We start from the raw sequence: 25634 nt of genomic DNA on the forward strand, positions 1-25634 counted from the left end.
AGGAAAGCCCGAAGTGATGCAGGTCTCAGACGTTTACCACTTTGGTGAAACCCACGAGCACGGGTATGGTGCTGACAAACCTAGAAACATAATCGGGGCGAACCGGGATTCGAACCCACAATCATAGGTTTCTGGCGTGGCCAAGGGACGCAACTCTGCAAAGCGAATCGCGGCGTCTTAGACGACTGGGCCACCCGTGCCCCCCGCAATGAAGTGTCTAGTTACATACAGAAAACGTCGTAGATTCTGGGTTAGTATAGCCCATAGCAGCCTATGCTTGTTCAACCAGGCAACTTATTGGATCTCATGGTCAGACTCGGTCACTGGGTTTCATCGTACCAAGTCAATGAGGGGTGTTGCTCATTATATTAATCACTGGTTTGTGTGGTCCAGACTCGATTAATTACAGGCTGCCATCGCGTAGCTGGAATACTGCTACATGCAGTGTTTAACAAGAGTTTGCCACTAACGTGGCTATATCCCCTGCCCCTGCTGCAGAATTTATGACATAATTAAATTTAAACAAAGCCTAACCTTTTTTAACCGAGGTGGAACTTGTCATGGAAATTGTAAAAAAAGAAGTCCATCTTGTTGCCATGGAAACATAAAAAATAAAAAAAATAAAAATTTCATAATAGCAAAAGGCACCAGTTCAGCATGTATCTGACAAACCTGCAAAGTTTCATGAAAAAACATAGAACGGATTCTGAGTTATGCTCCGGAAATGAAAAGTGAGGGACGGACGGACGGACAGATGTGTGGACTTACGGACAGAGCCCGTTTCTATATCCCCCGCCAACTTTGTTGGGCGGGGGATAACAACAAAGACAATGAACACAGAAAAGAATCCAGGGTACATTTCGGTCATGTAACCCTCTTCACCGACTCCTCCCTCTGCCATGTGCTGGACACATGCAGCAGCAGCAGGGCCTACAATTACTGGGGTAACAGGTCATGTAGGTCAAACAAATGTCAGACGTCTGTAGTGCAAATCTATATCTATAGATCTATAGGCCACACGCCCATCACAATATATACTTCTTGCTGGCTGATAGGGGACTTGGTCTTGTGCTGGTCTGGCCCAGCCGCCGCATATAGGTCATCAGCTGCACTATGCTTGCTGCATGCATCTGGCATCTTTGACCCTTTCATTAAGTAATTTTGGTTATCCTGTTATCGTAAAACTATACAAAACTTTGGGGGTTACTATACAGCCCCCCACACCGCTACGATTCCGTTGTGAAATGGGCCTTTGACTCATCATGCACTAGGGTCTGGGAAACTTCCAAGTGTACTAAGGTGTCAAATGTTTGGCCCTCCCAAATTCATGCCCCCTTCTTGATATGAAAAATTCATGAGGAACTGACCACATGCCATACTAGGGGGTTTCTCACAAACATTCTAGCCCCCCCTCCTTTCCAATGTTAAGTTGTTAGTCTTTAGGCTATTAAAATACTTTGTTTGTTTGTTTGTTGTTTAAAGCTAAACAGCTATATGACGGCAGTCTGTAAATAATCGAGTCTGGATCAGACATCATGAGCATTGATCTACGAAATTGGGATACGATGACATGCATCAACCAAATCAGGGAGCCTTACTACCCAGTCCCGTTAGTCACCTCTTACGACAAACACAGCCGCCTTTTAAGGCAAGCATGGGTTGCTGAAGACCTATTTTAATCCGCGTCTTCACGTGTCCTATCAACATGTTCTATCCTTTACTCAAGGAGCAGGTCACAAACGACAGTAAAATGTGGTTTATATAGGAGTCCTCTGAACCATCAGGAACTGATATGTTAGTTTGAGGCAAGCCGGGGGCTGACATAATCTGATGATGCTGATCAGGACTTTCCTGGGGCCATAGAAAACATCAGCGTAAACAAAGGCTACAACGGTCCAAACCAGCAGAGTTCTATACACTGCTTTGATGCAGTAACTAAAAGTGACAAAACTCTTTCCATAATTGGCTGCTTGACCATTATTGAACGATATCAGATCATTGATATACTTGAAGCTTACGTTTACTTCTTGGCCAGATTCCCTTGTTTGGTTTTGCCAATCCAAGACGAAATTCTGACTGGTATGCATAAAGAACAGGGCCCACTTGCACAAAGTGATCTTAGCTCTTATACTATTGTAAGCCTATGTTAAAGTATGGGAGTTACGATCATCTTAGCGCTAAGATCGTTTTGTGCAAGTGGGCCCAGATCAGCAAGGATTGGAGCACAATTGGTAACTATGGAGATGCCTACTTCCTGTCTAAATGTCCTATCCCCCAAGTTAACATAGATGTTATCTACAAGGAAGTGCAGCATTTCACAGACTGTTTTCTCAATAAACTTCAGATGGCATTTGCTTTCATTTTTGACAAACTGCTGTGAACCTCTGAAGATAGATATGTATTATCAATATCTAATGAAGTTAAGGGATATAAACAAATTTTCAAGTGTGCCACAGGGCTCTGAAATATGTTCAATGTGTTCCCTTTGGAATTATAATGTACCAACTAGAATAATAATTTCCTTAAATTTCACCAAGGCTTTTAATCTCACTGTGCATTAAGGGTGTTCAAAGTTCATTACTTTCCATGCCATATTTATTTGTGTTTTTTGTCTGAAGGTATTGTGGTAAAAAAATATGATTTCAAATGTGCCCTTTAGGAACTTATTTTCAAAAAATGTCATTACAATAAACTGCTATTCAAGAATAAAAGAAATTTTGAACCCTGAAAGGTCATTGTCCTCTTACCTATGTACTTCCCATGCCTACGTGCCCTCCGACAGGTGACAGTGTATAGAGATATACATTACAATCTGACACCTTGTCCACCTTGTCCGTGCATGCTGACACTGTGACAGCCTGAGTGTACCTGATTATCTCCCTTCATCTCATGGGGTAGTTGTTGACATACATTACACAACTATGGGTGAGTGAGTATGGTTTTACGGCCTATTAGTAATATTCCTGCAATATCATGGCGGGGGACACCAGAAATGAGCTTCACACATTTGACCCATGTTTGGAATCGAACCCGGGACTTCGGCATGACGAGCGACGCTTTAACCACTAGGCTACCCGACCGCCCCTACACAACTATGATTTTTGTTTGATTGTTGTTTTACGCCGCACTCAGCAATATTCCAGCTATATGACAGCGATCTCTAAATAATCGAGTCTGGACCAGACAATCCAGTGATTGATATCATAAGCATCGATCCACGCAATTGGGATCGCTGACATGCATCAACCAAGTCAGCGAGCCTGACCACCCAATCCCGTTAGTCGCCTTTTACGACAAGCATAGTCGCCTTTTACGGCAAGCATGGGTTGCTGAAGACCTATTCTACCCCGGATCTTCATGGGTCTACACAACTATGAACCTAGGTAGATATGAATATAACAAACAGTAACTGAGAGATGTCAAATATACCCACAGTGACACATCCTTATTCACGTACTTAAATTCCTCCAACATCAAAGTGACACTTCCAAAACTGCTGACCAGCAAACTAGGGACAAAGGTCAGGTAAGGGACCAGTTCAAAAGTTCCATGTCGAATGAAAATCTTAATTCCATGAAGTAGAACAGTTTAGCATTGCCTTTGTTAAGTTCTTGTTTTCATTTTGAGTTATACCACAAGTAGTGAGTGAGTGAGTATGTACGCTGCATTTAGCAATATTCCAGCAATAACATGGCGAGGGACACCAGAAATGGGCTTCACACATTGTACCCATGTAGGGAATCGAACACGGGCCTTTGGCTTGACGAGCAAACGCTTTAACCACTAGGCTACCCAACTGCCCCCATAACACAAGTAAGATATATGTCATCTATTTTAAAACACCTCTGATGCTTAATTTATAATCTTCAAGTACCGAAAGGTTATCCACACACATACTACTCAAAAGGAGTTAAAGAACACAGCATTATTTCATATAACTTGAACTGATCTGTCATGCAACAATCGAGTGTGGATGTCTCATGCCATGGCAGATTAGCTTAAGGAATATGAAAGAAAAGGGTATTCTTTGACTTCTTTTCAGTAATATCTCTTTTACATTACATCTGATGTTGGTTATGTATATCATTACATTTTAACCTTCAAAATACATACCAAAATAATCCTGCTGTAAACAGATTTGTCACCATTTTTATATATTAAGAGACAGTTTACAGCAGCTGATCACATATCAAGCAGTTGCGGGACATGATAGTTATACATTGGAGATCTTCTCGGTTCCTTTCAGTATATTCATATAGTATCTGGTTACATTGTTGTGTGACCTATGCTACTCCAAAAAAGTTAGGGATTGCTTGATTCTTTCATATTACTTTTTTTAATCTGTCATGCCATATAGTACCGGTAATATGAGAGAATCAGGTAGTTCTTAACTTTAGTATTAGTCGTGTTGTTTGACAACAAACAGTTACTTGTAACAGCTGTCCTGAAAATGTTCACGTTTTATTACAACAAGTATCATAAGGTGATGGGCATATGGTCACTATACTTAATATTGTCTGGATATCTGGACATCTAGATCTACAAGATTACAAGGACCCGTGAAGTTTCCGGGGTAGAATAGGTCTTCAGCAACCCATGCTTGCCGTAAAAGGCGACTATGCTTGTCGTAAAAGGCGACAAACGAGATCGGGTGGTCAGGCTCGCTGACTTGGTTGATACATGTCATCGATCCCAATTGAACGGAATGATGCTCATGATGTCAATCACTGGATTGTCTGGTCCAGACTTGATTATTTACAGACCGCCGTCATATAGCTGGAATATTGCTGAGTGCAGTGTTAAACAACAAACAAACAAACAAAACAAAAACAAGATTACAAGAAAATCTGTCTAAGCAGATGAAATCTATATTTTCCAGTTCTTGTCAAGTCTAGCCTGGTCTATCACGTGTCTACAGTGCTCATCAGGAACATGGAGCATTATAGCATGTCCTGGCCCAGCTGTCATATCCCTTGGCATCAAGCATACAAACATTGCTTGCACATTTTGTCACCTAATGCAAATCCCATTTTACTATCCAGCATCCCACCATTGCCAGTCCCATTTTGCCACCTCTTGTACCGATCTTGTAACTACGTATCTACAAGCCAACCCCACATCCAGGACCCATCTCCAGAGCAACATCAGCACCTAACAGAGAGCAGGTGCAGCATGTGTCACAGACAAGACATCCTTCTACATCACAGACTGACACACACAATGTACAATATGGTTTCTTAATGGGCCTAGCTATGGTATTAGTCCGTCCAACACCAGGTTGTCGGAAGATAATGCTGCTGTCTTGTCCTTGAAACCGCTATTCCGACCAGCACAGATGTACCAGACCCTGTGCTGATGAAATATGCATTGGCTTGGTTCAAGGGCCAGGCATCATTTCAAAATCTCTCCTTCTGTAACAAGAGAGAGACCGACGGTATCTTCTGTAACAAAAGAGAGACCGACGTCATCTTCTGTAACAAGAGAGAGACCGACGGTATCAATGAAAGACTTGTCTAAAACAAGTACACATAGACGCTGCACATTTTCCTTCAAAGATCCACGATGCTTGCCCTTTTCTTAACCTCCGCCCACTTTCCACTGACCAAGAATTCTTCAAAGCTTGCATAATGTCTGCCATGACAGGCGGAGACATACTTAGAATATACAGTATTGATTCCTTCACTGTCTTGCTCATTGAATGTCTACATATTGACATGACATACGTATTCAGTAGTATGCTGGACAATATATTTTCGAATCCATGCGGATATATCATGTTCGCTGTATTAAGCACACAGTGCCAATAAGTGCCAATAAGTGCCCCTGACTAACTTCTAGACTCATCTGCAAGTAATCTTTATAAGCACCCTGTACTGGGCCATAAGTTTACATGACAGGCTGTATTTTTTTGTGTATGAAAGACATTATTTTCAGAAAATACACGGTGTAGAAGGGTGCATATTATATGCGTAGACATTGAGTTTTGCCATTTCTTTTACCAAAAGTGAACACATTGGCGCTGGCATTTTAACACAGGAAAAGAATTGTGAATTGTTTTAATGAGTACCAAGCTGGGCATTTATTATGGCAAATATGGTAGTCATACAGGAGCTGGACCTTCAGTATCAAACTGGACATAACTGAGGCAAGATTTTCATCAAACATCACATGTTAAATAGAGTAACTGGTCATTACTAGGCCATGTTTCTAGGCCATTATCCCAATATGTCGGAGGTTACAGAAACAAATTCAAACATTGTACCCATGTGGGCAGTCTAAACTCAAAGTTTTCATTGTGAAAAACACTTTAACCAACATAGCACCTACCTCCAGGTAAATGTTCCAAGTCATTGATTATTTACTCGCATGTAACCATTTTCATTGGGTAATTCAATTTTTCTTTGGGAATTCAATTTTCTTTACCCCTTGGATCCAGGGTATTTTTAAAACCCAACACATTAGACATTGCCATCCATTACATGCATGTACTCGGCCAATGGAAAGCCCTCACATGGTTGTGTTATCTTCACATGTATACACATGTATACACATTGTAGGTTGTTGGTGCCATTTGCTGCACAGATTTTCATCCCTGGCACTGTTTGGACATTTTTTTTGGCCGTTTCCATAAACAGGAAGTCACATGAGTTCCACTTCAAGCCTACAATATGTCACAATAACCAAGAGCTATTCTTAACCCAATAGGGGTCACTTATGTGATGCCTGCTTTCAGTCAGTGAGGAAATACAGGTACGCAAGCAGGAAAAGGGTTACCCTAGGTAAATACACAGAGCGTTGTTAACTATATACGCAGAGTGTTGTTAAACTAGATACGCAGAGTGTTGTTAAACTATTGGGTATGTAATTCTTAATGTTTTATTGTATGAAAACAACTCCAAATTATTTGGATAATGGTGATAATTATTTTGTATATGTTACACAGATAACAATATCTGTAGCACTGCCGCTTACAGTTCCCACACGCTCCCACCATGGGTGTTCCAGGAGCTACTCAACCTCTCTGCACACAGCCTACAGCTTTACACAAACATTTACTACTGCATGTGTAAAGTTTACGGTAAAGCCTGGAAGTACAGGCACCAGCAAATTGGAAGCAGATGGCATGGCACCTCCGGGACAACACCTCAATTCTTGCAGTGCCTATTTCTGGCCAAAATGATTGCTCGCCATCTAACATGACACAAATTGAAGAGGGTAAAAGCTTTTCAACAACTTCAAAGTAGCAGCCAGTCTCTGTTTTAACCCATGTCCCAACTTGCTCCATCTTGAAGCAGACTCCATCATTATTCTGCAAAGGACGCTGAATCAGCGTAAATTCTATTTGCTGGTTCTTTCCTCTTTAGACCCTGTTAGCATGTTAAATCAAACAGTGGCTGAATTCTGTTACCCAGTCTGTCAAGCCAAGTCACTCGTAAATCATTTCAGCCAAAAAAATTAGTTAAAGCAATTCTGAAGACCTTTTAACTTGCAAGGATACACGTTCTGAATTATAGCACAGGGGAGCCTCAACAGCTTCTAATTTATTTGATGAACGAAATCGCTACTGGCATCGTAACCTGGCCTCCATCATTAAAGTTTGTGTCTAATTGAGAGTGTCTTGGTGGTTTTCGCATGGGGACGGGAATGATATTAAAGTTTCGGCTAATCAGCTAGCTGGAGATCAATAATAGCACAATCGGGCAGTGCTCAGCTCTCAGAGGGTGATATCTGGACAATAGACCTTGTGGCTGTCTCCTCTCTGAGAGTGTACTTGACCTAATACTATCAGTTGTAGGAATAGCTCTACCTGGACAATGTAATTGAAGCTTGAACATCAATAGGCTCATGTAAAAAAATATCCATTTATTGTTCCTTTGTTATTTTGAGCATATGTATTTTTTAATTCACAGCTGTCCCTTCACCAAATTTCCCCTTGGGTTGGGCTGACAATCAGCTAATTTTCATTTCCAGAACACAGATAGAGAGAAGCACTCTTCCTGCAGGTGAAGCTGCCTGTCTATAGTTCCCTGATGTGTAGCTTAACGCTGCATGAGTAGTACCGGTAATTACGCTGTCTTTTACATTAGTCTTGGGAGCATACTTTTGATCACATAATGTTGTAGTCCAATATATGGTTTCTGTATCAAGGGAGCAATAAAAGAACAAATAAAGCTGATCATACAAATACATACTTCTACATGCATTATATGATTGAATTTATCCCATGGCGCCTATGGAAATGGTAAATTTTGTAATGACGTTATACCATGGACTGTGCACCATGATAAACACATACATGTATTTGGGCCAAGGGATATTCTGGTGAATACATTGGAACCAAGATTTACATGATATTGATAAAGAACTATATACTTGCAAATTGTGAAGAACGGAAAGGTTCCATGTGGATACTTGTTGGATGGGTGACCACAAATTAATTCATTGCTAGCATCTTGCTGTGCTAGAATTACTAGCGTGAAACCTTACTCAAAAGTCTCAGATGACTCTGTATATAATCTTTGGTTTCATTTTTCCATATTTTTTTGCCATTCCACTGTTATTTTCTGGTCAAGCTTCAAAAGATAGAAGGTCGGAGTACTGATGACTTAAGTGTAAATCCAATCCAAAGTGACATCCAATCGTCACACATGGTCACCACATCGTGCTTTAATTAATTGCAAAATGATAATTTAATTTGCTCCGTGACAAACATCAAAGAATCATCCTTGCAAATTTCTGCCTTAGTCACGTCACTCATTAATAGTTGTCAGTCACATAGGATTCTGTGACATAGGAGGTGATGTTGGCTGTGCATTGCCCTACTGCTAAAAAAACATTGTACTTGCAACTGATAGTCTTAGCATGGTCCTGCCCTGGAGGCAACAGATGTGACTGCGATCGCTTCCATTGTGGGTGTTGCCTTGGGCCTCCCAGGGGAGGTAATTGAGAATTAGGGTACCCAGAGGACATTGTCAAGGGAGATAATTTCCATTGTGTCAAACAAAGGCTCATTTTCATAGTGTCATGGAAATCCTAATGAGTCAGTAATTATCACCCTGAAAATCAAATTAACGGTAAAACTAATGTAAACTGATACTGTTTTTTCAAATGATTAGTTTAGACTGGAGGTTGTGAGACTGATGACGTTCAAGAAACTGGCAGTGTTGATGATGTTCAAGAAACTGGCAGTGTTCTAACAACGGGTTGGTGTACATGTGACGTTGATTAATGTTATTTGCAGTCCTATATGAAAGGGGTCCGCGTTACATAATGGTTCTAGGTAGGAAGTGACAACATGGAGTCGATGGCTTAATTGCGGTATATACAGGTTTACTTTATACAGGTTGAGATTATTATACAAGAAACACTATGTGCCAGGTCAGCAAATAGTTGTTGCTCTCTCTCTCTCTTTCTCTCTCTCTCATGGGGATTAACAATTGGCTACATCATGGCTACAGGGTAATTAGTCTTTGGAATTAAATGTTCATTCAGACAATGGTTGTGCCAAATCGGTTGCTATGACAGTTCATTCAACTTTATTGTCATAACTATATTTTATTACTGTTCCTTAAATGTACATTTATTGTTTATTTGCTTATTGTTCAATTCCCTCAGCAGCATCTGTTTCAAAGTTATTGGAGAACTATCTTCAAAAGTATAACAAAACAGTATGTACACTAGGGACGTGTATTGATATCTACAAAGTATATCACGATTATTGTGATATTCGATATTCAACATTGTGATAGATTGCCAAATACAAATTAGGTTAGTAGTTCATTTTGGTTTTCATTTATATTTCACAGCAATGATATGTTACCAAATAGTTAAAGTGGCTGTCCACATGAAATATGGCACCAGTTCTTACTGAATGTTACCAGTCTGGGACTAGTGTAATTTTGAACTCTGCAATCATTTCCAAAACATGTGTAATTACCGATATGAATACAAGTCAATTCTTCCATAAACATAGTAATAGTCAGTGACATATATTAAATAGTGTGACGGTTGCACATCTCACAAACAGAATATTTAAACTTTAAAAAATAAGGACAAAGGAGTGAGTGAGTGAGTGAGTATGGTTTTACGCCGCTTTTAGCAATATTCCAGCAATATTCCAGCAATATCACGGCGGGGGACACCAGAAATGGGCTTCACACAATGTAACCCATGTCGGGAATCGAACCCGGGTCTTCGGCGTGACGAGCGAACGCTTTAACCACTAGGCTACCCGACCACCCCTAAGGACAAAGGAACTATATGCAGCTGTGTAAGTATTGTGTAAGTATTGACAACTATAATACTTGCCAAAAGTACTATGAGACATATTGTGATATGTTTTTGTGATCAACGCCGCAATATTTCAGCAGTAAATAATCAAGTCTGGACCAGACAATCCAGTGCTTGACATCATGAGCATCAATCTACCCAATTGGGATATGATGACATGCACCAACCAAGTCAGCAAGCCTGGTGACATGTATGTAATATGGCCTTGGTTTGCTTGCCAGCTGAACAGTTTCACAGAAGGTAAAACTATTCCCAAATTGATGGCCATATCTTTTGGGAGCCATTACTATTCCTCATCATGAGAAAAATATTAAATGATGGTTTGTCTGATACTGTAAATTGGTTTTAGTAACTGAATAAGTGTTTCTTCAGCCATAGCATTCCTAATGTCACAATAAACTGATTTGTAAATGATAGAAATGAGGGTTCCTTGTTGGCATTGTGTGGCCACGCCAGTGTCAGTTTCTCTGACGAGAACCTAATTAATCCATGAGGGCCTAATCTGTGGAAGCTATGGTGTGTCACGGCCAGCAGGGACTTAACAGATTGGTCAGTATGGTCTTTGTTTGACCTGTGGATGTGGTCTAAGTGGAGCTGTGTTTACTCACAATAGATGTGATCAGTACAACTGAATCCAGTCTGTGGATCATCAGAGATGTAGCTCCATTGTGGAAGTTGACAGTCCATTTGTGCATCCATGCTGGGGGTCAGTCTTCTATTGTCAAACATGTGGGTTCTTCTCGTGGGACAAACACATGAATCTACCATCTATCTTGTGGGTCTAACATGTGTGTCCACCATCTATCTTGTTGGTCTAACATGTGGGTCTACTACCTATCTTGTGGGTCTAACATGTGGGTCTATCTTCCATCTTGTGGATCTAAAATGTGTGTCCACCATCTATCTTGTGGATCTAAAATGTGGGTCTACCATCTATCTTGTGGGTCTAACATGTGGGTCTATTATCCATCTTTTGGGTCTAACATGAGGCCCTACCATCAACCTTGTGGGTGCATTTTGTGGGTCAGAGTGAATGTAGCGTCATTGTTGATATAAAAAAATATAAATCATAAATCCATCCTATTTGGACAACTTCCAAGATGAAAGTGGGATAAAAAAACATTTCCACAACAATATTCACCATCAAATTAGATTATGGATACAATTTCCAGCAAAAACAAATGTCCTTGTTTGGAAAGCTCATGATGAAATTAGTTGAATCGGTTCTGCTGCAGAAACTCATTTAACCCCCAAATCCCCCAAATTACATTTCCATTACCCTTAATGAAGCCAGAATGCATCCATTGATGTAACCAACAAGCCATCATATGTCCTAATAAGGCAATATTTACTTTTTCCCTTTTTCATACAAGAGCATGTTTTTTTCGCCATCTTCTAATAGCAACAATAAATTAAGCGACAATGATTGTTTTGCCGTTTCCCAACAAGCCAGTCAATCAGGTGTCAGCCATGTTGTTTGACATGCAGCATTAAGCACAGACGACGTTGCACTTATTATCCAGTCTAAGAACTAAATCGGGCGAATTGATTACGATTCAGTGATAGCATGTTGTCAAAATCAATAGCACTAATAACCAAGTTATCAACATAAATGAACATTCAAACAGAACCTCACAATGTGGAAATAAAATGTATCCAAGATGGTGATCTGGATCCCCCCACTTTTGAAAAACAAGTGTAGTATGTTTTAGGCAGTAAAATTATCTGCGAGAGGAGTTTGACATTTTGGATACCTCCCTTTTAAAAATGCCGGATCCACCCTTGCCTTCTTCATTGCAAACAAACACTTTACCTCTGTTTTTGTACTTGTAAATATCGGTTTTGACCAGAAAAACATAATTTGGACCAGATATTTAAGATCGCACTGAATAATTTACTCAGCATTCTCATGACATTACACCAGGTAAAATGTTGACATAAGCGTAATTTTAACTATTTTACTTGACTTAAATTCCTTCAAAACATGAGAGGTACTTCTTGTATCTATTTATAACTTTGTTGTCCTGCTCACATACTGGTTACTATAGGTAGCAAGGAATGACAAGTCAGTCAACACAAACAGTTACCATTGGATTACTATCAGTCTCTCTTACAGATCCCAGAGACTATGTTTAATAAAATGATCACGCCACTTTCGCCCCCTCCCCAGCCCCAGCAGCTTATAACAACTTATATCCATCCCCTTGTCATCTCTCAGTTCTCAAGACCGCCTCCGTGGTCTAGTGGTAGAGAGTCCACCCGGAGATCGGAAGGTCCGGGATTCGATCCCTGGCCGCATCATACCAAAAGAGGTGTGTATTAAGGGGCTAAAACAAGGACTGGTTGGCTAGGAGTCTGTATACTGTGTCTGAGTGGGGTATTCATGTTAAAACTGTGGCATGGTATCTCAGTGAGCTAGCATTACAAATTGGCATCAGTCTGGACTAGTACAAGCAGCCACACACACACGTGCAAGCACGTCGCTATATAAGTGCAATAATCTTTGACGCGATGTTAAACCCAATTTCACCTCACCTCACCTCTCATTCGGAAGGGCGGAGGGGTAGCCTAGTGTTCAAAGCACTCGCTCGTCACCCCGAAGGCCTGGGTTTGATTCCCTACAAGGGTAGAATGTGTGAAGCCCATTTCTTTTGTCCCTTGCCGTGGTATTATTTTCCTAGAATATTGCTAAAAGTGACGTAAAAACCAGACTCACTCTTAAGTTCCGAAATTAAGAAACTTGAGGTTCTTTAATTAATACTCAAGGGTTCCATCATAGAATATGTTTTATCTAACCTTATGCATAACTCTAATTTGGGGACTATGTTAGTCTAAGTTACTCTTACCATTTCACCATGGGCTAGATAAAGCAGAGATAATTTATGGATAAAACTTCTTTATTTACTGTAAAGGCAACGTTTCGGTATAGATCCTTATATCGTTGTCAAGCAAGGCAACGGTATAAGGATCTGTACTGTAACGTCGCCTTTACAGTAAATAAAGAAGTTATTATCCATAAATTATCTCTACTTTGTCATCTGTCAACTTCTAAGTAATGCCTATCAAACAATTCCTGGGCTAGATAATAAGCAGTTGTAAAGCTACCTGTTTCTGGAGGTCAACAAAACTCACACATGAAAACAGGCGTTGTGTTCTACCCATCAGTTGCATGTATAATATGCATAATTTAATATTACTGAGGATAAATACAAGTTCAAATTTCTAACACAAGTTAAAAGTGGCAGAAAAAGCAAATCGATCAGAAACGGGACCTACCATTGAATTCTGAACTGCTTCATTAGTAGTATTACTGGTGTACATTATTAATCACAGCAAGCAGAGTTGTCAGTGAATCGCGTGACACATTTAATGAAGATTGCAGCATCAGCACCAAAGAGGCGGGGTTACCATTATTATTTCAAAGCTGTTTTTATGTGACACACTCTTGATTAAAACAAAAACAAACTGCATTTAACCAGGCGCCAGTGATGTAGAGTTCATGTTGTCGGGATGTGGAGAAGGGTGATGTTCAGTGAGATCCCTCACCTGTTTTGGACCACTGGAAACGTTAAGTCTATAAAGTTATGCCAAACTTTTAATAATTGGTATGAAAATTATCAACATATTGAAATGACTAACAAACTAGACTTTATCCTTTTTTAAACTTTGACATGATCAAGTACAATTGTACATCTAAAATTAGTGAAAATTGCCAATTCTGCAAATTTCAAGCCAATATCTAACGATGAACATGTCTGTGACCCAAAATGAATGTTATACCATATAACATATTTTCTTGAGTATTGTGCACACTTATCCCACCAAAAAAAGAGAGGTGGGCACCATACTCAAGAATATACAGTATTTATACTGTCTTTATCTATATCTCAAAAGAAAATCAGTTTGGGTCAAAAGCATTTGAGCATGGCTTCCCGGAAATTTGTTGATATTGTAAGTCTTAAAAACGACAGTGTTGAAAGAAAAAAAGTTACATTTTCTTTTATGTGAACACATGGTAATTTGATAACCATTTAAAAGGTTTGTTCATTTTTTAAATTATGCAGTCCCTGTGGCCAAAACAGGGTCTACACCACACCCTGTCCTGTACAGATTTGGCCGAATAGTTCAGTGACGACCAAATTTTCTCCCTATATTAACTTATTAACTGAAAATCTGTAAAAAGAGTTCACTGTAAGTTTATAATGGCAGAATGTTCATCAACACTTCAGCATTATACATGTATTAGCAATCTACAGATAACTTGGCATGTTTCCATGGTTTCTGGGAGTTAACGAGTCCCTATACTGTATATCACTCCGCTTAAAGGACAAATGTACACAGACAGATGGAGTATGATCGCACTTTACCACCATGGTCTTGACAACGCAGTGACCATTTTCTTGCTTCATAATTGTGCATATTGTTGATAAAAAAGTCACCTGCAACAGTGACATCCTATAATATTTCTAGTTAGTTGAAAGCTTGAACCATCCTTTTTTCTCATGACAGACATTAAACCTTTTTTCCCCCATAAATCATCCAGCAACGAGAATAACCTCTGGCTTTGCGATACTAACATAATCTTTATTTTGCAAAAACTACAAAACAACCTTGCTCAGTAGAAAACAACACCTATCTTATATGTGGATTTGGTTGAATTCTAGAGACAAACAGTTTTACAATTGCCATTAAGAAGCATCACTGCTCCATCAATCTAAATACCAGACTGCTCTGAATCCTCTCCCCAGTCGTTCAGTGAAATTACGTGAAATAACTTTATACCCCGTGAGCTAGACACACCTCTCGAAACAGTTCCCTGTTGGGCTTGTGATGGTAGAAGTTTATGGGCTAGAACAACAAAAGATGATCTCCTTCAAATAATGATCCCTTCTCATTCACAGAAAAGCAGTAAAACAGGAAGCAGAGTCTGATAAAAGAAGATTTAGTGTCCCAAGGAAGTCTGCACTGGCCTGGGTTCAAACAAGCCATGATCACTGGGGATGGAAGTTTGTTTAGGTAACTTAAAAGATGCACAAGCTAAAGCTGGTCTGGGAATCATGAAAAAGAAACATTACAGGAAGTCATGTTAAGTTATCTCCCTTTGGTTGATGGTTTTGTTAGTTTGTTTGTAGGATAATACTGCACTCAACAATATTCCAGCTATAAAATGACGGTCTTTAAATAATCAAGTCTGGACTAGTCAATCCAGAGATTGACATCATGAGCATCAATCTATGCAATTGGATGCAACAACCAAGTAAGTAAGCCTGACCACTTGATCCCGTTAATCGCCTCTTAAAACAAGCATGGACCTTCCCAGGATTTGGTTGATAGTAAGATTGAATCAAACAATAGTTAATAAATTGTTTTATATTAGCCTATCGTAGTACAGTGTGAAATTCACATTTGTGGGTTTCACTAACACAATATATATTTTGTTAATTTCAGATATGGGAATGATTGTATAAAAGATTTACGACAGAAAGAAGTTCAATTATTAAGTTAATATACCCAAAACAATCCTGACTGGTGCTGTCTGGTTTCTGTGCTATTTGTTTCACTGGAAAGTTGGTCATTCTTTTCAACAACTTGACACCAACCCAAACCATGAAATGGCAGGAATGACAATTTTCAGGAAATTTCCATTTAATTCTGGCATGTACTAGCTATACACTTCAATCCACGGCACATTTTTTCAAAGACATTTAATATTTCCCACCACTTCTGGATTACTCCTTTGATAGCTACACCTGTCACAGGTCCATTAATGGTGATGTTCTCGGGCACACGTTGACGTCCCTCACATCCCTTCCAATGACCATGTAACCGAAAGACCTTACTTTCGAATGAAACAAACGCTTTCAAGCTCAGCATGACATTTCAATGGCATGCCGTATTCACGCCATCAATCAAAATGGAAACGGCCTATCTGTGAACATGCTGTTATTTCCTCAGTGTTGGTAGTCCCTGACCATTTAACACAACAATAGTGACACCCCTGGCCATTGTCAATACTGGCCAGTCATTATGGAAAACATCGTCAAGTGGTAGCTATTGAATAGGACACATGGTTACACCCCATAAGCAAATATCTTGTTAAAGGATCTCTGAAATAACCTTAGACTCAGTCGTTTGTATCATTGCAGGCAATTTTAAGATGGTCTTATCCTTCAATCTAGCATGGGATCCATTGTACATGCAAATGCCATTTCAAGGAGGTCTAGGTATGTGGTTTAGAATTCCATTTCCACTGCTGCATTATTTATCTACTTCATTCATAGATTTGAGCGAGCGAGCGAGCGAGAAGGTGAGTTGGGTTTTACCACACTGAACAGTGTGAGTGAGTGTGTGAGTGAGTGAGTGAGTGAGTGAGTGAGTGAGTGAGTGAGTTGGGTCATACCACATTGCACAGTATTCAAGTTATATCACGGCATGTCAGCTTAATTTGGGAGGAAAGCCCGAAGTGATGTAGACGTCAGACGTTTACCACTTGGTAAAACCCATGAGCACTGGAGAACAGAAACACTGATGTGAGACTGTTGGCATACACTTCAGACTACCTTCATTTATAATGTGAGACTGTAGGCATAAATCATAGACAACCTTGATCAATGAAGACTTCTCGACACAAAAGCCCTCATGACCAGGCACATTCATAAACCCATCTGACACACAGTCCCCATACTATTTTGTCTGTCTGGACACTCCTGAATGTCAACCTACAGTCAATGCGCGGTCATTTCAACCAGACAGCTAGACAATCATGGCCAACATCATCAAAATCCCAATACGTTTGGTCAACAAAAAAGAATACAATGTTATTACCCAGCCAAACCAGACCACAGTTTAATCATCTTATGACAAAAGAAACCTATTCAGGGCCTGACTATGTCCTTCCCCAGCCCAGATCATGGTGATCTGGTCAGACTGCCCAATGCAGCCACTGAAATTATAAATACTCTTGACATTTCCAGGCCTGACCCTGAAACCTAAGGTGTAAAATGTGACCATTCACCAAGACTAGGATCTGTAAAGCTCCTTACAGTGTCATTAATTACTGATGCTGCAGTAGAGCGTGCATATTCTGCAGACTTGAACATGTCTGTAAATCAGCATGCTATTATGTTTATTCCACAAAAACATCATCAGGGGCTCAGTCACTTATTCTGACCTGCATGCTTTTTTATCAAATGTTTATGTACTGCAAATGAAGCAAGTTTTCTTCCAGTTGAACATTCACTACCTTTAAGTGATATTGCCAAATGTCTTGTGCAGTATTGATTATCAATTACCACCAAATTGTTCAATTTTGTCTATTGAGAGCTATTGAAAACCATTCATTATATTAAATATATGATTCGTGAAAACAGACAATTACTGTTATGGAATTTCTAATTGTTCCCTCACTTTGGCAGGAATAGTAAATGGAGTGAATCAATTTGCTACAGTTGGCAATATTCCAGTTTGATTAAGGTAGCCTGTAGGGCTGTGATGGAGAACTAGGGTATCCGGGTCGGGTGGGTACTGAGTAGGACCCGGGTACCCACAGGACTACCCCGACCCGTGGTTAGTCATGTGATATATTGTTTAATGACAAAAATTATCTAGAACTCTATGGTTACACTACAAGTCACTAATGTTCGCATTTCTTTCTAACTATGCACCCATTCCTTCTGATTTTTCATATGGTTGAATAAAGATATAACTTAATTCAACTTCAGTGTATGAATGACCAGATTGTTTAATACATGTATCTAAATACGTTTGCCAGGGCTATACTAAAAACGTTCCCAATCTGACATTTTGAGACACCTCCTGAGACCTACAGTGGGTACCCAGGTAGGGTCAGGTAATACGGGGGTGGGTACCCGGGTAGTAAATTTGGACTCATCCCAGCCCTAGAAGTCTGTAATTATGATAGTAGTAGGTAGTCTAGATATGTGCCAGGAAAACCAGAAATTCCAGGATTAGGTTATGATGATACACAATCAGACAGGCTATGTATTATAGCCACCCAATCCTCGTTTTAGTGGACCCAATAGGATTCCAGGTTAGAATAGGTCCCCAGCAACCTATGCTGGTCATAAGTGGCAACCAAATGGATTGTATGGCCATGCTTGCCAACTTGGTTGATGGTATGTTATTGTACCCCAATGGCATGGATCGTTGCTCACGATATTGATTACTGGATTGACTCGATTCTTTACAGGCTGCCAGTGACTGATGGTGCATCGCATGGATGTACACAACTGACAAAGATCAGCCAAGTCAGCAAGCCTGACTACCTGATCATGTTAGTCACCTCTTAAGACAAGAATCATCCCTGGGTTGCTGAAGAACAATAACCTGGATCTTCACTGGATTATATCAAAGAGAGTAAAATATAGAGAGTAAAAAGAAGAGTGAGTAAACTATGTTTAAACATATTTTAACAGTATTCCAGTTAAATCATGATGTGTCAGCTTAATGTGGAAGGAAAGGCCCCAAGTGATGCAGGTCTCAGACGTTTACCATTTCGGTGAAACCCACGAGCATGGGTATGGTGCTGTCAAATCTAGAAACATAATCAGGGCAAACCGGGATTCAAACTCACAATCATAGGTTCCTGGCAAGCCCAAGGGACACAACTATGCACAGTTAATTGTGGCACCATAGACTACAGGGCCAACCATGCCCCCTTGAAACTACAGAACATTTCAGGATCTCACCATGACATTTCTTTACTTTACAATAACAACATCTTTTGCTGCAGATTGAAAATTGAAATGGAGCGCCATGTTGTACAATTTGAACATTTGTCCTGACAATGAATTGATGGATGACCAACAAGAGTGATCAAGAGCTCTAACAATTTGATGATTTGACATGCAGCAATTCCACCATTACAAACTAGATTAATCGCTGGCTATATGTCATTTGGAACTGGCCATTAAACTGTACTGGTGCATCATGGGTAAGTCCTACAAGATCTACTTCCTGTCCCATGGTGTTGGTGATCGAGCACTTCATCAATTATTTGTCAGTGTTAGATATTGACTTTTACTGTTTCCCTGGGTCACTAGATACGATCTTGTTAAGCTTATATTAGCAAACTCATTGACATTTAAAAGCTCTGATATTAGCTGAGGCCACAGCAGCTTATCAATATCCTCAAACTGGGTCTGTTTGATGTCCTGTTATGTAGGATCTATTCTGGAAATCAATTTAAAACAACTGCCAGGGTAGATCAGCTTGCAAAACTATGCCCACCATTGGATGACAGCTGTGCTTGAAAAAGTGAACACAAAATTGTCGTTGAGAAAAGCATTTGTTCATGAAAGCTGATATCAAGATGCCATGCTCATGCATGAATGAATGCATTTTCTTTGATCAAACCTCTGAAATCAGAACCCTTCACTGCAGGGAGACAGTATGACATTTGGGATAAGCAGCAACGTATAGAATATTCTTCTGAAGTATCAGCTCTTGTTTTTGCTTGCTTGTATGCTATATAATGCTGCACTCAGCAACAAGGGCAGATCAAGCATTTTTATAAGGGAGGGGTCCAAAATATCAAATTCGTCTCTCAGATAATTTTATTGTCTACTACACACTACATACTAAATTTGGTTTTCAAAAGGGGATCTCTGGACCCCTCTGGATCCGACTATGAGCCATACTCCAGCTATATGATGATGGCTTGTAAATAAATGAGTCTGGATCAGACAAGCCAGTGATTGATATGGATCAGACAAGCCAGTGATTGATATTGAAAGCAATGATCCACGCTGTCAGAATAAGGTGATATGTAATTATTATTCTCTATATCAGTTCCGACGTTTATAGTCAGTTAACTCCCTTGCCTGGGGAAGATGACACTGGTCTGACAATGACAAGGCTGGTCATTGGTTTTACTCTTCAACAGGACAATATTCTCACTAGTAGGCACTCTAGTCCATAACACTCTTCACCACACATTTAGTGACGTCTTAGTCATTTGTAGGGGGCACGGGTGGCCCAGTCGTCTAAGGCGCTACAATTTGCTGTGCAGAGTTGCGTCCCTTGGGGACGCCAGAAACCTATGATTGTGGGTTTGAATCCCGGTTCGCCCTGATTATGTTTCTAGGTTTGTCAGCACCATACCCGTGCTCGTGGGTTTCACCAAAGTGGTAAACGTCTGAGACCTGCATCACTTCGGGCTTTCCTCCCACATTAAGCTGACACGCCGTGATATAACTGGAATACTGTTAAAAGCGGCGTTAAACCCAACTCACTCACTTAGTCATTTGTCCTCCAGCAAAGCACTCATCCTAACAAAGAGCCACTAGCTTTAAGTCAATGTGTATCTGTGAGCCAATACACCCTCCAGACAATTCATTTGAAGCAAAGGCCTGCAGAGAACATAGAACCACAATGAAAACACATTCGATTGAACTCCACACAATACACAGCGCTCTGAAAGGAATGAAATGTGGCAAATCTCCTACAATGGCCATGTTGATATCACACAAGACTGATCTCATCACACCTCTCCAGACATAATTTCCTGTTGAGGCAACTTAGATGTTTGGAAAAACACATTCACAACACATGCATGACTGTATAGTCTGATGCAGCACCTCATCAGGCTGCTATTACTACCAGACATATTTCCTTGTGAGACAATACGTTGATATATACACCACACAGGGACTTACCTGGGCTTGACTAATGTGTCCTTGAGATTCTCAGACTCTCACTGATTTTAAGCACTGCACATGATCTGAAGAGTGAGTGAGTGAGTATGGCTTTACGCCGCTTTTAGCAATATTCCAGCAATATCACGGCGGGGGACACCAGAAATGGGCTTCACACATTGTACCCATGTCGGGAATCGAACCCGGGTCTTCGACATGATGAGCGAACGCTATAACCACTAGGCTACCCGACCGCCCAATGATCTGAAGACTTATGCTAATAGTGTTAAGAAGTCAGGTACAGAAAGTCTTAAGTTAGCCACAACATAAACATCTCCATTGTAAAACATTTTTGGAAAGCATTCAATGTAGGTGGTCGACAAACAAAATATATTTACAAATTCAACTTCCAAATTAACTTGAAAAACCAACATTAGTCCTAATTTGATACTAGTCACATACACCCAAAAATACTCTCAAAAGAAGTTAAAGATCACTCCTGCATTGACCAGATGACTTGACAGATTAACTAAAGAAATATGAAAAAATCGGTTGTTCTCTAACTCCTTTAGATGGTATTTATTTATAGCAAAACACAAGAACAATGGTGTATTAGTGTATCCATGACTCAGCTTCAGCCATCAGTTTGTAAAATGCAGTTGTCTTGTCTTTTAAACACTAACAAAATACATGTTCTTATTACGGCATCAAATAGTGAATTGTCCCAAAAATATTTGTAAAAGGATCTCTTTTTGTAAAATTTCAATTTTTTATGCGGATAAGTTTTTTAAATCATCTAAGACAAATATAAAAGGTCTAAAGGCCGTACATGTCACTATAGAAATTAATCCTGAGATTCTTTAAGGTCCATGTTTTCATGCTGTCTAAACAAAATACTCAGGGCCGTGGCTATATTTGTATGTTCTTGCTTTATTTCCACCCAAAGGACCAGACAAGTAATGTTCTCCAACAGCCTAGTTTTGCATCCAGCATACAGGAAGTTGACATACTGCCATTGTGAACCACAGCTTCAATCAGCCGTCCACATTACAGTTGTTTGAAGTGCGGCAGTCCGTGTATATAAAGCCTGTGTTATAGAGTCGGGGCTGTAGGGCACTCATTAGGCTAAGTGAAAATACATATAAAACACAAACATGGAAAATAACGGGTAAACTGACAGCTTCTGTGGTTAGATGTTGACAGAACAGAATCTCTGTAGGATGTCAATATAAAACGATGCATGACAAATGTACCTCTAAGATGTGTCTTACATCTTAAGTCAAAGGCACCAAAATACATGTAATTCACAGGGAGGGCAAATTGGGGGGAAATTGTGACATGGTTCAAAATTTGATTTTGTTAATGTTCTTATGAATTGGAAATTTTTTAATTCAATTTAGCTATTTGTACTGTTATTTGTTGCAGACTGGGACTGAATATAAGCCTCTGAGCAGGTATCATTGATGATTTCTGAGCCTCTATTAAGCTTGTTGATAGCCAAAATTAAACCCTTGGGTACAATACATAAATAACCAAAAGCTTATCTATAGTCTGGATTTGTTGCTATTTATACCCTCCGTCGTTTGTTTTTATTGTTTACAATTACTGTAATTATTATACATAATACTCACTTTTTCATAATATTTAGACTTTAAAATTAGGGGTGCGTATTTATACACAAGAACTAAATATTACTCCCTTTTCCCAAGTGAGTGGCCAAACAACTGAATGGTATGACCATGATGACTGGAAATTACCGTTATTAAATCCACTGATGTATATGTGTAAGCATAAATCCCACCATTTACCTTCATTTGTGTGTGATAATGATGATATATTGAATGTGTATTACTACTTCATTGTTTCAGCTACCATTTTCCCACAAGGTTGCAAAGCTCTGCTCATGTGATGCTCATTGAGGATTTGTTGCTATTGTTCGAGTAATTTATTTGTAAATTATTTTTAATCACATTGTGAAGGTCAAGTCTCTTCCAGTTATCTATGTTAAGATCCGGGGTACAATAGGTCTCCAGCAACCCATGCTTGCCACAGAAAGGTGACTATGCTTGTCGTAAGAGGCGACTAACGGGATCGGGTGGTCAGACTTGGTTGATGCATGTCATCATATCCCAATTGCATGGAACAATGCTCATGATGTCAATCACTGGATTGTCTGGTCCAGACTTGATTATTTACAGACCGCTGTCATAAAGCTGGAATATTGCTGAGTGCAGCGTTAAACAACAAAAAGAACAAATCAATTGTCTTTGACAATCCCATTCCCATGTGTTTAATCTCCATAGTAACTCTATTCCGTGCTTGTAATCAGGCTTAAGTGAGTTTCTGACCTGTGTGTTATATTATGATAGTATAGATATTTAAACCTCACAGGTCTATCCAATTACTACACATCGTGAGGCCATCTTAATCAAAGACAAAAAACACTGTAGCAGGGAAATATCCATTACAGCTAGGCCTCATAAAATATGTGTCTTATTCCGCATAATTAACCAACATTGTCTTGACCTGAAACGTTTTGAAACAATATTATACATGCTGAATTTGTTTGGGTTAATTTACATTTAAAATTTGCACATTTTGATGTAACCCATCTTGACCATGCTGCGATCAGCAAAGACATTTGTGATTTCAGCTTTTATTAAAGCCGACACAAACATACTCTCCTTCTGTTCTTTCTATTGTTGTCAATTTCCGGAATCATTATGTATAGTATGATGATACAGAGAATGACATGCTTACCTTTGTATGAATTCATATTTTAATTCTAGATATACATTTGTATTTTCAAAAGTATTACTGTATTTTTTTAAATTTTAATAGTGGTGGTAAAAAAAATGCAAAACAGATCTGGTAAGATCAAGTACGATAAGAACAAGCATAATTAACCAATGAAGCATGTAAACACATATTGGCTGACAGCAACAAGCCAGATTGAATGGTAGTATCATACATATTGTATCATGACACAATACATTGTACAGCATGAGGTTACCAGGACACCCCTGCTGAAATCAGCAGTCATTCTGACAACACAATCACTGTTACTTGTGTAGTGAACAAAGAACACTAGCTGTCTGTATCAGCATCAGAGGAAACTGCTGTTTAGGGATGTGGAATTCAGGGTATCCATTTCAGAGAGTGTCCACTGTATAATGTGAGGTGGAATTAAGAGTGTCCAGTATAGAGAATGTCCACTTAATAGTGTGATGTGGGATTCACTGTATAATGTGAGGTGGAATTCAAGGTGTCCAGATTAGAGAGTGTCCACTGTAAAGTGTGAGGGTGAATTCAGGGTGTCCAGGTTAGTGAGTGTCCACTGTATAATATGTGGTGGAATTCAGTGGTCATATTTGAGACTGTATACTGCGAGGCAGAATTCAGAATGTCCAGTTTAGAAAGTTCCATTGTGAAATGTGAGGTGGAATTAAGAGTGTCCACTGTACAAAGGTTATAAACTGAGTACTTACTTTCTCTCTATACACATATGCCACTATTCCGATGGAAACTTGGAGGAGGAAGGCAATGATGGTCCCCACCAGAAACTGAAACATAATCATCAAGCATTACTACTATATAATATCAATGTGACCCACAGGGGAAAAGAGACCTTGTGGGTGCTAGGGTACAATTGTGCTGTGATGTCATAAAGAAAGATGTTTGAGGTCAATTTACTTCTGCATAAATTGCCATGAGTGTGGACTGTACAAAAATATCTTATTCTTCTCGCATTAGTTTGCAATGTAATAAAAACATTATTTCAAAACATTTCAGCATACATATCTGCTTTCAATTATCAGACGCTATATAAAAATACTGCAATCATTACATAAACAGTTATGTGTCTGAAAATGGGACTTTGCAGAAAATGAGTCCAAATATTTGATGCCATGTATCTCTGTAATATATATGAACTGAATGTTATGAATTGTACTTTTGGGGTCCTAGGATACTGTAGTTCTAAAATATAATAAGAAGTCAAAATGTGATCTTTCACCCATGTCCCCTATCTTATGGTTGGTCACAATTATGATGAATATCCGGGGAAGAATAGGTCTTCAGCAACCCATGCTTGCCGTAAAAGGCGACTTTATAATATGCTTGTCGTAAGAGGCGACTAATGGGGTCGGTTGGTCAGGCGCACTGACTTGATTGATGCATGTCATCGTATCCCAATGGCGTGGATCGATGCTCATGATGTCATTCACTGGATTGTCAATTATTTAGACCGCCGTTATATTGCTGGAATATTGCTGTGTGCGGCGTTAAACAACAAACAGAACAGAACCATTACCAATTTAGTATAGGGCCCTTTGTATTGTGGTAAAACACAGTCTGTCTGTGCTTCTATTCAAAGACACGAATTGAATCATTGAATCATGCTTCAAATTGTTATTACACCAATTGTATCAAGTACATTTCAATGGATGTTTCAATCAGTTTACTGCTAAATCAAGAATCAAAAGGATTTTGTATAAATGTATAGGTGCTATTTGAGATGGACATCAGAATTAAAGATGTGGACTTATCAAGTCTTATTTGCAGTTTTCGTTATAATGTATACATAGCTGTGTAATACTAGGTAACCAATCAAATACTACACAAATCATAAAGAAGCTTGAATCACGTGCTACCCACCTGTCGGAATTAAATGACATTACTAACCATTAT

The 25634-nt window shown here is 39.4% G+C and overlaps 1 protein-coding gene across 3 annotated transcripts in view; it reads right to left on the bottom strand.

The window, feature by feature from the left end:
• LOC124149336 (tetraspanin-15-like) overlaps positions 1 to 25634 on the bottom strand; it is a 94635-nt gene that overhangs the window by 32215 nt on the left and 36786 nt on the right. For all 3 annotated transcript variants that reach the window (XR_007219965.1, XR_007219964.1, XM_046520851.2), the window contains exon 3: positions 24434 to 24508. Coding sequence is in view for 1 of the 3 variants with exons in the window: in XM_046520851.2 (XP_046376807.1) it covers positions 24434 to 24508 (75 nt within the window). In the remaining 2 variants the exon portion in view is untranslated. The remainder of the gene's footprint in view (positions 1 to 24433; positions 24509 to 25634) is intronic.

Source organism: Haliotis rufescens, unplaced genomic scaffold, assembly GCF_023055435.1.
Source record: "Haliotis rufescens isolate VD_foot unplaced genomic scaffold, xgHalRufe1.0.p SCAF_11, whole genome shotgun sequence".
Taxonomy (NCBI): Eukaryota; Metazoa; Mollusca; class Gastropoda; order Lepetellida; family Haliotidae; genus Haliotis; species Haliotis rufescens.